Here is a 16210-nt window from a genome sequence, read left to right on the forward strand (position 1 = left end):
AACCCCAAAAATGCCACCTCAATACATATATACAAATCCACTCTTGCCTTCCACACACACACAAAAAAAAAAGGCTTGAAAACACATTTAATCGAAAATGGCCAGATTCAACAACTCTTCATATCATGAATATCTCCAAAACCTCTCACTCCCAATCCAATTCTTCTTCTTCATAGTCATAGTTTTCCTCTTGTTGATTTTTAGATGGTACATGAATTTCGAGTCCAAATTTGAGGACTTGTTATCCCTCTTCAAGATATGCCTCATGGTGTTCTCTGTGCTCCTGCTGCTATCCGTTCACTGGCTGTCGGCGGACGACCGCGAACGTGTTCCATTCCACGTGTCGCTGCCGGAGGACTTAATATATAGGATGGGAGAATCTCCAGCAGGGGTAGCTCTTGTTCTCATTTTGCTCATGCTCATGATTTCCCACCACTCTTCCTTCAAAGAAAAATGGTTTCCCTTGTTTACTACACGCTAAATATGCCAATTGCAAGATTATGTTTTGCAAATGAACCTTTCCGATGTATGTACTATTTGTGTATGATATGATCAGTTTTTAATCTTTTAAGATAACTAGTTGAAAATACTCTGTTTTTAGCCAATAATAATATGTCTATAGTACTCCTTTTTTATCTTAAAATGATAGATACAATTAATTAAGAACAATTTCTTCTACTGAGACCAACATCAACCTTTCACAGTAAATGTTAAAGTGTTACTATGCATAATTACATTTAATATTCTTACTAGAGATATCAACTGAGTCAGTTTACTTGGTCTCGTGACAACCTATTTGGTTTAGACTTTAGAGCTATTTTAGGTTTACCCCTACTGATTTTTTTTTCTTTTTTCTAGCTTATATTTTGGGATTAACCTTTTTTTTTTAGTTTTCGGCTTAACCTCTCTTCTCGAATGATTCGGTACGTACCCCTCAATTTCAAGCTAAATTGATATCTCTACCTCCATCCAAAACACATCTAATACTTACAATTTCATAATGATATAATAAGACAAAGAAAAATAAAAACACACACATAATACCTACATTTTGTTCATGCTATGATAACAATTAGTAAAACAAGAAAAATAAAAACACAAACTTGTCCAAAACACTTGTACTACTACATTAAGTTACACATCCCCAAACCTTCCTCACTTGTCCAATATCTCCATCTCTATGCCTCCAAAACCCCTAAAATAAACATTCTTGTTCGAATAAATCTTGAAAACGATCAAATAAATGACGATAGCCACCACATTCACCCCAACAAGAAGCAGACTAAACTGAATATTGACAAGGGATCTAGCTCGCATCAACGCCTCTTCTCCCTCACACCTCACCACAAAGCTAGAACCATTCTCCCAATTCATAAAACAACCCAAAAACACCAACCTAGGCGTCCACAACATAAACCCCATGACCACCAACCACACCCCTTGGAAAAATATACCCACCGACTTCACATACGCCACCGCCAAGCTCCGGTCGTATCCAGCCCCCGACAGCACAGCCGCGGCCAGCGCAGCCGCGATGACGGCCTGAAGGAGGAGGTGGTACTGCCCCTCCACCCCCATGTGGTCGGCGGAGTGGAGGTGGAACACGAGCAGCTCCACCGCCAGCGCCACCGCGGCCACGGCGTTGCTGAGCCCGCGTGTCGCCGAGGCCGGGGATTGGGATGATTTTTTTTCGAGGAGGAGTGTGGAGAGGGCGTAGGCGAAGAGGGAGAGGGCGACGATGGAGTGCTCGAAGCTGTGGAGGTGGGAGGAGGGGATGGTGCCGTCGGGGGAGAAGGGGTGGTGGCGGCGGAGGCCGATGAAGAGGTCCATGAAAACGGCGGCGGCGGAGGCGGACATGATGAAGTAGAGCTCCAGGAATTTGATTGGGGAGGTGGGGAACCATGTGGGGGCGGTGTAGGAGGTGGGATTCAGAGTGTGGAGTTTGGAGTGGTTGATGAGGTGCCATACGCCGATGAGGGAGAAGCCGGCGCCGTACACCACATGCCCTCGAAGATTTCCCATTGATTCTTGTTGGAGAGACACAGAGTTTGTGAGGGGTTTTCTTTTATTTTTGAAAACGTGTTAGTAAATAGCATAAGCATCTTGATTAAACAAGCCTTATTTATTCCTATATATGGAAATATGGAATATAAATTAAACTAATATTCTAGTGCTAATTACGCCATATAAATTAAACTAATATTTATTTCTAGTAATGACTTAACATTTATCTTATGCAAATGTTTGTTTAAACTAATTGGGATACTATAGTTTTGTGGCAAATATTTTGGAAATTAAATGTGATTTCTCATGATCAAGTAAATCTAACTTGCATCATTGATTTTAACAAATGACAGAACATTTTAATTAATATTGTACACAAATCAATATCATGTATGTAGAGTACAAAAGATGCTTATTTATTCTAATACGTTGATTTTATTTTGTAGGCGATTTCAAAGATTCAAGCACTCCCATACTCCATTTACAAACTAGCCATCTAATAAAGGGCATAAAATAAGACGATTCTTTTTGTTGAGATTCATACGAAAACCTCCATTTCCAAATAATATTAATGTATTTGACACGCATATACAATTCCTATATAGTAGGAGTAGTATGATATTTCCTTCTAACAAGATACCACGTTGATCAAAGTTTTCACTTAAACTGGCTCATACACTCTATGATAAATATTGCAAGAAACTTGATGTCTATCTTAGATAACGTAAATATATACAAACCTGATACATACTGATAATGAATGAACAATACTAACACGAAATACCTCACCTACTCTAAGTTTCTAATACTACTATATACTATGAACTTGATTATTTTTTAAACACACACACTCCCATCCTTCCCACATCTCTCTTGGTCTTGCCTTGTCTAACATGGGCAGCCTTCGCGGCCACATCGGACCAGGATTAGCCTTCTTCATCATCGGGTTGTGGCATCTCTTCAACCACACAAAACTCCACGCCACAAACCCTAACACCTACATTTCCCATCCATGGTTCCCAATTTACAAATTCAGATACCTAGAGCTCTACTTCATCATCTTCGCTGCCTCCACTTCCATCTCCATGGAGCTCTTCATCATGCCCCACCGCCACCACCCCTTCGCCCCTGACGGTTCCATCCCCTCCAACCACCTCCACAACCTCGAGCACGCCACCATCTCCCTCACCTTCCTCACCTACGCCTCCTTCGCAGTCATCCTCGACAGAATCTCCCCTCCGGCCAGGTCTGCCCTCACGCACCTCCTCGGCGCCCTCACGCTCGCACAGGAGCTCCTCCTCTTCCGCCTGCACTCCACCGACCATGCCGGCCTAGAAGGCCGCTACCACTGGCTCCTCCAGATCCTCATCCTCGCCGCCCTCGCCCTCACCGTGATCAGCACCGCCGATCCTAGAAGCTTCCTGCTCAGTTTCGCCAGGTCTCTGGCGATTTTCGCGCAGGGCGTTTGGCTCGTTGTGATCGGTGTCATGCTCTACACGCCGCGGCTGATGCCTAAGGGCTGCGCAGTCGGGGTGGAGGACGGGCACTATGTGGTGCTGTGCGGCAGCGGAGAGGCGGTGGAGCGGGCAAAATCACTGGCTACTATTTTGTTCAGTTACTACGTGGTTGGGGTGGCGGTTTTTGGCGTGGGGTCTTATTTGTACTTGCTCAAGTTGTACTCTAAGGATCAGGTGGAGTACCATAACTTAGAAGATGCTACTGATGATTTTGGGGATCATAAGGGGGAGGAGCACTAATTAAGCATATTATTGTTGAAGCTAAAATTCTCAATTCAAGCACATTAATGCATTTGAAATCATTAAAATATAAACAATTCTAAATTCTCGCAATAAAGAGCGTACTTATACAATAGTTTTTGTTGCATAGAAACTAAGCAACCAAAATTAGTAAGACAACCAACACTTACAATTATTTTCAACCTCAGTTGTTGTGCATTAAATTAAAGAATATGAATTCTTCCAAGTGAATGGAACGAACAAGAGTACAAATAGACAAAAGTATGAAGCTTCTTATCGCTTTCATAAACAACTCTTACCAGCTTTGAATGATTAAACATGAATCATATCATGTCATTATTTGGTGAAGAAGATACATCCTTCATCATGGGATAATCTTCAGGCAAGGTCATCACTGCTTCATTCTGCGATAACCCCCTCAACGCCAGAGCTAGAGAGAATCCCAATGCTCTTGCTACCGGCACAGCCACCGCATTCCCCACTTGTATGTATCTAAAAACCAGAGTCACACCTCAAAATTTGTGGCCAAGGAAGGGACAAGAGGAGGGAGCGGCGGAAGGGCTTACCTCTCCTTTATAGGCCCAACAAGTTTGTAGTAATCAGGAAAGCCTTGCAGTCGGGCATTTTCACGGATTGAAAGAACTCTATCTTGATTAGGATGCAAGATTGCCTAGAAAAAGAGTTTATTTTTCTCGTTAATCAGTCCTGGCAAAATCTTAACTAGTATAGACTATAGACAAATGGAAGTGCTACCTGATTATGAGGTTCTGCTCGAGTGACGACAGTAGGAACTGTTTCATCCCACCACAAACGCCCAAACGGCCTGCAAGAATCAAGAGATGATTATTATACACATAATTAAGATCATGTTGAGCTTATATTTCATCGTGCGTAAATCAAAATCAGGTAACATACTTGCTTGAGGTTCCATTAACAAAAGACATAGCATAATCTGGGACCTGCATATTACGAGAACTTCATGATTTTGCATACTGCACAAAATAAGACTGACTGATGAGATATTTGAAAGGCATATTATACCAAAGGTTTCCCAGAAGAAACTTTTTTCCTCTCCACATTAGGATCCCATTCGACTTTGTTGTCAGGACGGACTCTCACACCTGGCAAATCCCTAAAGTTTGCACCCTGCACAAAGATAACAGATACAAAAATGAAAATTTTATTCATAGTCTATTTGTAAAGGACTCAAAAGAGGAAGGCCCTACCTTCTTTTTAGGTATTTGACAAACACGCTCATAATCATCTTGATTTAGAAGAAGGGGGCGATGATCACACAACGGATGTTCAATCACCTCAGATTTGACATTTAAGTAACCAGGCATTTCTGCATTAGAGATGCAAAAGAGTTCATTTAAGAATAAGTAGTCCAAATTGGGAATGAGAAATGAATTCATAGATGCAATTTGCCATCATTCAACAGTAAACTAGAAGCTACTCCCACCGTCCCGCTTAAGATGACATTTAAGTAACCAGGCATTTCTGCATTAGAGATGCAAAAGAGTTCATGTAAGAATAAGTAGTCCAAATTGGGAATGAGAAATGAATTCATAGATTCAATTTGCCATCATTCAACAGTAAACTAGAAGCTACTCCCTCCGTCCCGCTTAAGATGACACATTTTCCTTTTTAGTTTGTCCCAACTAAGATGACACATTTCCTTTTTTGGTAACTTTATCTCTACAATTAATACACTCAATCACTTTTTCTCACTCCTATTAAAATATTCATCTTTCTTTCTCTCTCTATTTTAATATTTATACTCACTTTAAGCAAAAACTCCCAAAATCTCGTGTTGGTTAAGGAATATGTCATCTTAGCTAGGACGGAGGGAGTATAAGCTTACCATCCCTTCTTAGCCTTATAAAGCGTTGGAATTCAGTTTGAGGCTCCGAGTTATAAGGTATTTCATCACGCCCTTCATCATTCTCAACCTAAATAAGGCAAATTCAAGCCATAATATTACATAGGTGTATTATAAAAGAAAACACAGATCATAGGGTGAGAAACCCAAGTTGTACATACATGAGGGAGGTCAGAGATAGCATCGGCAAGAACCAAAGCTTTCTTTAGATCTAGTTTACGCCCTTCTTCATATGCAACCGTATTGGCCTACAGTCAGAAAAAAGTTATATAATCATCTTGAAGAAGAAGAGAAAATAACAACAAAATGGTGAATATAACTCCACTCAAAATTAGCCATACCTCAAATTCAAGTGGAGTAACTCCTCTAACAACGACATTATGGGTTGGTAATGGGTATGAGGGTAACTTCTGCAGCCAAAGAGACAAGGCGGGAAAACTATGAGCAAAGCTAGATCAGTGAAGAATATTTCTTTATCAAGTTAACAACACTGGAAGACAGCTTCATAAGAGGAGTAATATAACCTCTGTGGGAAGAGCACCCCACAAGAAAACACGCATGCGAAATTGAGGCAGACCGTATGCACCAGCTGCCATCATTCCCATTCTAGCTTGATAACCCATGCCCACAAGGCAACCCATTGCATATCTACCAAGAAAACCACCTGCAAACTTCACAAGATCAACAACATTCTCCATCAGCACAAACTTTGGCTTGAGATGGGACACAATATCCATGAAAACAACAAGTTGTTTATTCTTTGGATCTTCAAGTGGGGCATCCTTGTTCCTAAACCTATTAAAGCCACTTATGCCTTGACAAGGTGGGCCCCCACATACAACATCAACAGTTCCCTACATGTCATTAAACAATAACCATTACTTCCAAGCAATTGAGTTCAATTTAATTTGTTGATACTAAAAAACAAAACACTTACTGGAAGTGGTAAAATTCTAGACTTGTAACCTTTTAACACAAATTCATTCAGCTTTTCAGGGCAAGAACTGGCAAGATAAGATTTCATACAAACACATGAGAAATGCAAAATAAAGTTCATCTAATAGGTGAATCAATATCAAAAATCAACTTTTTATACCTTAGACCATCCAAGGGCTCCCACGTATCATACTCAGGGCCATAACCCTTCCACCGTATCTGATAACATTGAAATACAAAAGGTAGTATTAGAATAAAAGCACAAGGCAAGGAATATATACTAAGAAGTGAAGAGCGGTGAATATATGAACTGTTAATATTAGTGCACTAGTTAACTATCAACTATTGAGTTTAATATCTAGAGTGAAAGCTTTCTATTCATATATACACATAACTCAATAATCACTCAATCAAATATACATTTTTATAGGAACACATAATGTTCTTAGAGATACATGCTAAATATATGATGGCTCAATTACCTTGAAATGCAGTTCAGAAGATTTTTTGTTATTGGGGTCTCCATAACAAATTTCCAAAATCTCTTCAACTTCAAACACCTCAGAGTCATCTTCATCTTCCTCTTCCTTACCATCATCTTCAACTTCTTTGACAGGCTCACTGGATGCGTCATTATTTTCTGAGGATAAATAGGAAATGCAAAGCTTCTCCCACTCCACAAGAAGGTGATAAAAATCCTCGGCTTTTTCATTTCTTACCTATTATACCAAGATGAGTAAAAGTAAAAGATCACTGTTTTTCCAACATAGAACTCACTAATATGCTCACAACTAAAGATCAGTGTTTTTCCAACATAGAACTCACTAATATGCTCACAACTAATTACCTGTGTTTCGGGATGGTTTAGCTTCAAGCTTTGACAAGCATATGGGTTGAGATCAACAGCCCATTTCTGTTTATCAAAATAGAACATGTCAATCCATGATAACTAGAGCAATTCCATATAAAAGGGTAGTGCAACAAATAAGGGAAGACCAAAATTACCGTGACAAGTTTGACCCCGCAACTGTTAGCACCAAGACAAAGCCCAGTCGACATTCCACCACATCCAGAGTACATGTCCAACAGGGTTCTCTCACCACATTGCCTTTCAATCTCAGGAAATACGTGTGGAATAGAATTTTCTTCAGCATCACTAGAGATGGTAGAACCAAAGTCATCGCTATTTGTAGGACTCTCTGTCTCTGCAAATAAAGATTGCATTCAGAAAAATAAAAGGAAAAGTTACAGTCTATCTCAATTTCCAATAATACAAATTCGCAGTCACAAATTAAGACCATACAATAGTAAATGTATTTAACATAGGAAAAAGTTAAACACACCTGATGGCAAGCTTACAAAAGAAGTATACGGAAGTAAGTACATCTTGTCACAGAATAAGTCATATGCTGCTAAAAGTTTTGACATTAACGCTTTGTCAACCTATAAACATGCAAGAATAAAATCAGGTTCAACATCCCGCTGAGAAAAGAGCACAGTTTTAATGGGTTCACACATACCTTCAAAGGTAAATGCATAACTCTAACCTTCTCTTCAAGACAGTCAAGTGGATTATCATCCTTGACTTGAGAAAAGAATATTTTATTGCTCTTAATAAGGTTAGCGCAAGTTTTAATAACCTACCAAAGAAAGCAGAAACTGTGTCAGATCTACTAACTGAAAAGCTGATAGACAGTACTCATTTCACAACGTCTCACCGTATCATCTGCCCTATAATACCACTGAGCACAAAAAAGTTTTTTCCCATCAACAGCTTCGAAAAACTCCACAATCTTGCATATGTAATTTTCCTTCCCTTCCTCCGCCTAAACAACCAAAATTTGTTGTTAGTCAGTTTTAAAATAATTGCTGAACAAAGCAGGGATTGAAATATTGACAAAGAATTATAAAATCAATATCAGTGAAAGCATCATGCATGTTTTGGAGTAAGAAAAAGAGAGAGAAAGAAAAGGGGACCAAATGCAAACACATTTAATCCACGTAAACAAAATTCTCCACTCAAATGAGGTTTTTTTTCTCAAAAGGGTGCCATGCATAAAGTAGCTGAGGAGGCTGAGGCGAGCAGGGTGCAAGGGGTGCCCTCAGTTATGCCTTTGCATTTATAACTTTTTAAAAAAATCTTTGCACTTTTTGGTTCAAATAATTTTCATCTACCTTGATCCTCCCAATATCTCTATCTCTAGCTCTAACTGGTTGACAATATTTAGAATCAATTATGGTGCTTTACTACTAATTTTCACCACTAATGTGTAATGGGGATTCCCTATGATGTTTACTATCTATGTACTTTATTCCCATTTAATTTATTCTAGTTCTCATCTTCCTTAATCCTCTCAATATATATCTCTCCAACTTTAATCGGTTAACAACATTTAATGGTGCTTACTACTTCATATTTTGCCATTTATGTGTTATCAGGACTCCATATTCTCATTTATATCTACATTTAAGCGTATTTGCTCATTTAATATCTTTTACTTTTCATCTCTCTTATTTATACCTATGCATGCTAGTGCGCCCCATCGCCCGAACAAGCCGGATTTTAACCTCTTCACCCGGCGTGCGTCACACTCCTAACAACACTTGTCTAGTGGTTCATGGCCTTACCTTATGTTTTTGTATTCCAAATCAACTAGGGTTAGTCACTGCTTTAGTTTTTCTAATTATTCTATTTTGTTAAGGTTACAAAAATAAAATAAAAAAGTCTAAAGTAATCAAACCCTAGTCACAACCCAATTATTATAGAGAGATTTCCTAAACTACTTGTTATATATTTTTCTTTATTCCTTTTTTCTCTTACTTTACTCTCAAGTGTCAAAAATAAATGAATCAACTAACTTAGGACGAAAGAAGTAGAGTGTATTTTATGAGATGCATTTTTTTGTTAATGTTACAAAACAATGTACCAAATCACGGTCACAAAACACAATCACAAACAAAAGACTATAGCTTAAGTCCATTGGCCTTGACCATTTGATTATCAAACTACTATTATATATTTATGAGACCCGTTTCCAAAATGTGTCACACTAGTGATGCAAAATTTGAACGTGTCTCATCAAAAAGTGACGCGTTTTCAACACCAGTTTATCACATTTACGGAATTTAAAAAAAAAATTCCTTCCATTTGAGGAAAGTAACATATATGTGCCACCGTTTTGAGAAAAAAAAACCCTCGAAGGAGACAACATTAAGACTTCACCTTAACATAGGAATCCTCATCCAAGACGTACATCTCTCCATCAACCGCCGCTAGAAGAAAATGGTTTTTTGCTTGGACAAATTCCTACTATTATCCATGAAGCCAAAATAGTTATATCAATACAGATGTGAGGGTTGCAAAATCTCAACTTGAAAACTCAAAGCATAAAAATCCATGACATGTAATAGTTGTTGACAAGAAGATTGAACAAAATTTGAAAGCGATATACAGCTAAAAAAATCATTATTGATCACAGGAGATAATCAATGTATGTCACGTTTTTCACAAGAATTAAAACTTAGCATAAATAAACAAAATTCAATACTCTGAGAATGTTTAAGAAGTGAGAGTGATACGAACCATATAGCACAAATAACATAAAAATGGATTTGATTACCGTGGATCGGTTTGGATCGTATCGATGTGGCCACCGTGCCCGAGCTATCTCGGTGTCGAACGGATCACCTATAAACCGGGGCGGCCTTTCCTCTTTGAGAGGTGGAGAGGTTGGATTCTCATCCACCAGCTCTGGTGGTCGTCTCTTGGAGCGATTGCTTCCTTCGGCCGATTCAGAAGTCCTCTTCATCGGCATCACTGAAAGGTAAACGCGTAGAATGTGTGTGTATGAATAGAAAGATTCGGCGATGGCTACGAAGTGGGGTAAAAAGAAGAGGTGGAGAGGGATATATATAGTAAGTAGTGGAGTGAGAGGAATAGTAAAGGGTTGTGAGAAATGGGGTTTTTGGTTTTGAAAATTTTGAAGACAGCGGAAGGGGCGGGAGTGGGTACTGAGGCGTCCAATCAGCCTACTGTTCACGTCTTCTTCTTTTTTTCTTCTAATTTTCATAAAGAATTTCAACTTTTTTTTATAATTCACCTACTTCTTTCTCCTCGACATCAATTTTTTTTTAAAAAAAATTTAAACTGAAAGAGAAAATCTTCCTCTCTTTGAGAATGTCCAGTTTGATAATGCAATTTATTGGTATTTAATTATTTTTCTTAATAATTAAGTAAAAATTATCTCAAAATTCATAATTTTACACAAATAAATCATTTTTTTATGTTACAATTTCTTCTTTTTTTTTAATATCTTGTCATTTTCTTTTTCTTTTAAGATAGATGAAAAAAATATTGAAGATTTGAAAAAGGGAATATTAACTAAATACTACAGGAAAGAAATAGCTGGCTAGATATAGTTTTTTGGCAAAAGGCCTAAAGCTATTGAATGTATGCGGTACACCCTAATTTTTCATAATTTCGAAAAAATACAAATAACTTTTTTGAATATTATTATTATGAACCCTAGTGCTGATTAGTGTACCAGAGGTTACGAAACATTATTAATTATATATTTAGTGTCTTTAATCAAATTAGAAGTTTCAGAAGTTAAAATGAAATGTTATAATGCAACTTCGATCACAAAACATCTGGATTTATTTAGCCTCAACTAAGTAAAGCCCTGGCTGAACCTATCACCCTTCCCATGCCTACATCACTGCATGTATGTGACGACGGCAAGGCAATCTCCGCAACACCACCACTCTACGCCCTGCCACCTTCAGCTTCAGCTCCTGCCTGTTGCCACCGGAGAATAAGAGCGCCATGCTTTGTTGGATGATCAGCCTGCCCATGCTTTCACAGACTTTTGCGTGCCCGTCGCGAATGCTCCTGGGGACTCCTTGCCGTGTCATCTTTTTACCATTTCCTCCTATTTCCAGGCTGTAGCTGAACTTGCGAGTGTCGTGATCATCGCCCATGAAATGGATGAACGCCATATACACAGGCACCATCCCTAGATTGAAGGCCTCGAAGTGCAAGCAGAACTGGTAGCCGTAGCAGTTGTAAACCTGCACAATTGCGGTCAGGAAAGAATTTAACCACTTTTTGGTGTCCCACTTATAACTGTCTGTTAGCATTTAACGCTTCGATTTAGTGATATATATAGCTACAAGCCTACAAGGGGACCAAGAGAGAGCTTACAGTCAGCATCCAGGTGGCAGTTTCGACGTCTTGGGGGTTGGATTTCACGTATCTGTGGTTGAAAGTACACCCGTCATGCATATCAACGTTATGATTCTCTTGAGATGGTCTACAAGGAACTGGATACTATCGCTGATGGGGCAGTCTGCTCCAGCGTATGAGCACCTGTAGGGACGATACCTGCAATTCTGTTCGTGCCTCAATCTGCCATGATACAAGAAAATATCCTGACACCCGAGAATCTGGTACTTGCATGGAAGTTCACGTGATTCTGCTACTCGTTCCAACGCTAAGCATCTTAACTTCCCGCGTTCATGACAAAAAATTGGGCAACACTGCACTTTCGATAGGCACTTGGAGCATAAAGTATGGCCATTTGGACACTGGAATGGGAGACAGTGATAGTAGGATCAATACAGAGAAAGATAAAGAAATTAAAATTTACTGATTGAGAAAATGAAACCATCAAGTAAAATCCGATTAAATTAGCCCTTGTAAAATACACATTATAGTTCGACCAAGTTTTTAGGTGGAAAAACAAACTCCTACTAGTTTCATATCTAAGATGACAGATTATTTTTCTGTTGAAGTTATAAAACACTAGAGAGCAATCACAAAATTATGTGTTTTCCTTGAAAATCCTCTAGCTTTGTCTTTATGAATTTTAATTATATCTCATCTCCCGATCTCCGTAAATCATGAATCTTAACTACAAAATTCTGTGTTTCCCTAGACCACCTTCCACCCAGAATCATGAATCTACCATCTAACAAACGGAATTCTCCGAAGCACAGCGATCCATCCCCCCCAGTTGCTAACTATCATCACCATAGGAGCCGCCACTTTTAACTTTTAACACAGAATTTTCCAGCCGCACTCTATTAAAGCAATATCGTGACATGGTCACAGGCCCAGGAATCAGGGGTGGGGTATATTTAATTGCTTGAGGTAGAAAACATGAGGCTACAAAGGTAAAAGATAAATACCTTGAGTCTTGAAATGTGACCGTTATATTTAAGTTAACTAGTTGATGGCTTCAATGTGGCAGAAGATCACCAAAAAGGGCTATTATAAATAATAGGTCAGCTGGTAAAAGTGAAGGGTGAAGGGTGGTTACAGATGTTTGAGGTGGTGAAAACTAGCATAAGAGGTGTATGGGCATAAGATAATGATTCTATTTTCCTTAAAAATGATTTGTATTTACTACACCACATCTAATCAAATGAAGGGGCATTTTTAATTAGCCAACATGAATGCGTATGGTTTAATTAGCTCATAATCTGAAGGGTATTCCAGAAGAAACAACAAATGTGGAGATTATTAACGAGTGCGCTTTCTTAAATATTCATTGATAAAAATTGCCAAAATCTAATGTCCTATACCGAGGTGGCAAGCATCAACAAACTGCAGGTATCACTGTAGCAGCTCTAATACTAACCTTGCATACGAATTACGAAGTGACAAACTCCACCTTTTCATTACATGCTAACTTATAAGCATTTAAACACCAATAGTTTATCAAAACAACTGTTGCATTCAAAATTCAATTATACTAATCCAGGAGTAAATTAGGGTTTAGGGTTTAGGAGTGAATTCCGCACTTCCATATAAGGCTAGCTGGAACTACCCGTTTTTATTTTGGAAACAACGGAATATGATATCTATGGTCTATAACGTATCTTTAATATATTTCCTGTAAAAGCTGGAAACTTCAATAAAGACAACTTACTAAATTAATACTAATGCAGCTAAAAAGGGTAGCATTCTGGCAGTGACGTTTATACTATGACCCAGGGATAAAGACACACGTGGAAGCTAAATTAGAATAATTTCACTAAGATATAAAAATATTGAATAAGACAAGATATGGATTGTATAGAATTAATTACCTGGTGAATCGGGAGGGAACATTACATTCACACAAACCGGGCATTCAAGAAGCTTGTGCACAGCTGTATTTGATGTTATGCCACATTTTGGACCATTAAAAGCCGAGATGTTCCTATATTCAATTATCTCATGGGCAACATCATTATCAGCACTGTGGCCCTCAATAATGCCTTCATAGGTGTCACATGGAATCATGATATTTCCAAAAATGTTGTTTACTGGATTCCTGTCGATGCATCCAATATGAGGAATTAGTGGAGCAAGAACTTCATATGAAGCTTAGCAAACAAACTGAGTTGGACTGATAAGATTCATATGTAGAAGACAGATTACACATTATAGCACAATTCTACCTCCAGTTGCCTACATTTTTGGTGGCACGACAACATTTTACATTAATTTTAAACCAAAACTCTAGCTAATTGATTATTTCTAAATCATTGCATCTTGTTAAATGAGACTCAACATGCATAAATAGGAATAACAACATTAGCACCAAAGCACCAATTGAATCTTAATACAATGCAACCATGAATAGATGTTTGTGAATCTGTGATAGGACTATTAGGACTTCTTCATAATACATTAATATTTCATTCGAAAATATATGTCAACCTCAACTAGGATATGACAACATTATCGACATAATTATCCGGCTAAACATGGCTTAACATTATAATCTTTTTTATTACTTCAGATTGAATTCTTTTGGATCTAAATCTACACAGGAAAGGATGGTCAAGAATCCAAAAAATGTAAAGACTTGGACTATAAGCCACTAAAACAGAAAAGAAGTCTCCAACATATTTATACTATTTTTTGGATAAATCTCATACAGGAAGTCTTGGAAGCTGTTTGATGTAAATATTTTGACTTGGACATTTCAGCATGCAGATAACCATTTTCATCTGGCGTTGGAAAGGTGATAGAACTAGCAAAAGAATGACAACATTATTAATTAGCTAAAGAAGTAACCCTTCGATCCAAGCAATATATTTGGGATGAGCTATATGATACAGAAATCTTACAAGCATTGACCAACATTCTATTACACACAACTTTTAGCTTTGGGACTATCATTCCAAGCTTTCTCGTTTGGAAACATCAAAGCCCTAAAAAAGACATACTTACTTCAAAGCTCTACTATTTCAATGTACAGAATAAGTATCAGAACTTGATCAGAGTTGCATATGTCGATTTAGTTATTCTGAGCTGCACCAGACATGAAAGTGCTCCATTAGACAGTCGAAGTAAATAGGAGTAAAGAGGTAGCTGCATTCCTACCAGAAGTGCATATTTCAAACTAAATGCCTACGACTAATTATCTCCCACCTGAATGGGAAAGAAAGATGAAGCTATAATCTGGAAGAACATACAGTGGTTACTATCGAATCTAAACGATGGAAAAGCATGTGTTACTTTTGTCTTGGTTATATATCTGCTGTCCAGTGGGCTATGACTCGGTCTAGTTGTGGAAATAAAACGCAACAGTTGATTTGGAACCTTGCAATCATGAACACTAAACATAACTGAGAATAGTTATGAGAAGATGACAAATTCGAAACTTTTAAACAATGAACCAAATCAATGTAACGTTTCACAAAATGTAACCAAGTGCGATAGCACAACATGAGTTACCAGTTTATACCACCACCAAATGCAAACAAAAGAAGAGAAACTGGTGTCTTGTGAACAACCAAGAAATTATGAACCAATAAAACATTCTTTTCTAGGTTAATAGGATATCAGATTTTTCAGGTAAAAAATCCACATCAAAGATTGAGCAACAATCCGGTCACATCAAATAGAACAATTCCTATTATTAACTAAATTCAAATAAAAATAGTAGTACCACAAAAGGAAAAAATGGAAATTAGTGATTCCACACACACTTGGTGCTGCCCAGCTCAGAGCCTTTTCAACTCCTTTGAAAAATTGCAATGCAGACTAAAAATCAATAGCATCCACAGCATTAGAACATCATATCCTGAAAATCTAAAATTTTATTTTTCACAACAATTCAACCAACATTCCCACATGCGCACACAATCAAAGCAAGCTTCATTTTCTCACACAAAATTCACCCATCTCTCTCACTTCCTCCAAGAATCACGACACAGTAAAGATCAAATTCGTTTCCCTCTGTTATCAAATCAAATACAGAAAAAAACATTAAAATAAAAATAAAGCACCTTCTAAAATCAAGAGCATCTTAATATAGCCAGAGAGAGGAGGGAGTATGGGGATGTATATATATCGAAAGAGAGAGATTAGGGGAGAGGACTAACCTAGAAAAGCAAAAACCCAAGAGAAGATTATGCAGGCGGAAATGAATCAAACGCCCAAAATCGTAATCAATCCATGCTGGAGTAATCCATAATTGAGTGTTGATCATGCGAAATTACTTCAGTAGGAGTTGGAGCTCAATCCTTAAATTTCGTTTAGGTGCCCTGTATTTACAAATCTGTTGGGTTTATTTACCACACTTGAATGCGCGGCAACTCTATACTTCCCAATCTCCAGACTCACAATGTGTTG

At 38.1% G+C, this 16210-nt stretch overlaps 3 protein-coding genes and 1 pseudogene across 4 annotated transcripts; 1 reads left to right on the plus strand and 3 right to left on the minus strand.

The window, feature by feature from the left end:
• Nucleotides 1-1155: 1155 nt before the first annotated feature.
• LOC125221203 lies at nt 1156-2022 on the minus strand. The gene has a single exon (XM_048123327.1). The coding sequence runs from the start codon at nt 2020-2022 to the stop codon at nt 1156-1158; it is 867 nt and encodes a 288-aa protein (XP_047979284.1).
• Nucleotides 2023-2835: 813 nt separating this feature from the next.
• On the plus strand, nt 2836-3811 carry LOC125219380 (transmembrane protein 45A-like). Its single transcript, XM_048121353.1, has one exon. The coding sequence runs from the start codon at nt 2898-2900 to the stop codon at nt 3759-3761; it is 864 nt and encodes a 287-aa protein (XP_047977310.1). The 5' UTR covers nt 2836-2897; the 3' UTR covers nt 3762-3811.
• A 55-nt stretch (nt 3812-3866) lies between these two features.
• On the minus strand, nt 3867-10461 carry LOC125219379 (DNA (cytosine-5)-methyltransferase CMT1-like). Of its 2 annotated transcripts, none has more exons than XM_048121351.1 (20): nt 10200-10461; nt 9803-9886; nt 8298-8405; nt 8100-8219; nt 7923-8022; nt 7585-7784; nt 7427-7492; nt 7062-7298; nt 6740-6798; nt 6581-6647; nt 6168-6497; nt 5985-6053; nt 5805-5891; nt 5626-5713; nt 4988-5106; nt 4803-4907; nt 4677-4720; nt 4515-4584; nt 4328-4431; nt 3867-4253 (listed from the first exon to the last, which is right to left on the minus strand). In XM_048121351.1, exons 1-20 carry the CDS (start codon nt 10392-10394, stop codon nt 4085-4087), a joined length of 2421 nt encoding a protein of 806 aa, XP_047977308.1. In that variant the 5' UTR covers nt 10395-10461; the 3' UTR covers nt 3867-4084. The 2 variants fall into 2 exon arrangements, with proteins under 2 accessions (XP_047977308.1, XP_047977309.1); XM_048121352.1 differs by having other exon boundaries at nt 9803-9889; nt 10200-10333.
• A 668-nt stretch (nt 10462-11129) lies between these two features.
• Nucleotides 11130-16210, minus strand: LOC125218825 (annotated as a pseudogene).

The sequence above is a fragment of the Salvia hispanica genome, chromosome 4 (assembly GCF_023119035.1).
Source record: "Salvia hispanica cultivar TCC Black 2014 chromosome 4, UniMelb_Shisp_WGS_1.0, whole genome shotgun sequence".
In the NCBI taxonomy this organism is placed as follows: domain Eukaryota; kingdom Viridiplantae; phylum Streptophyta; class Magnoliopsida; order Lamiales; family Lamiaceae; genus Salvia; species Salvia hispanica.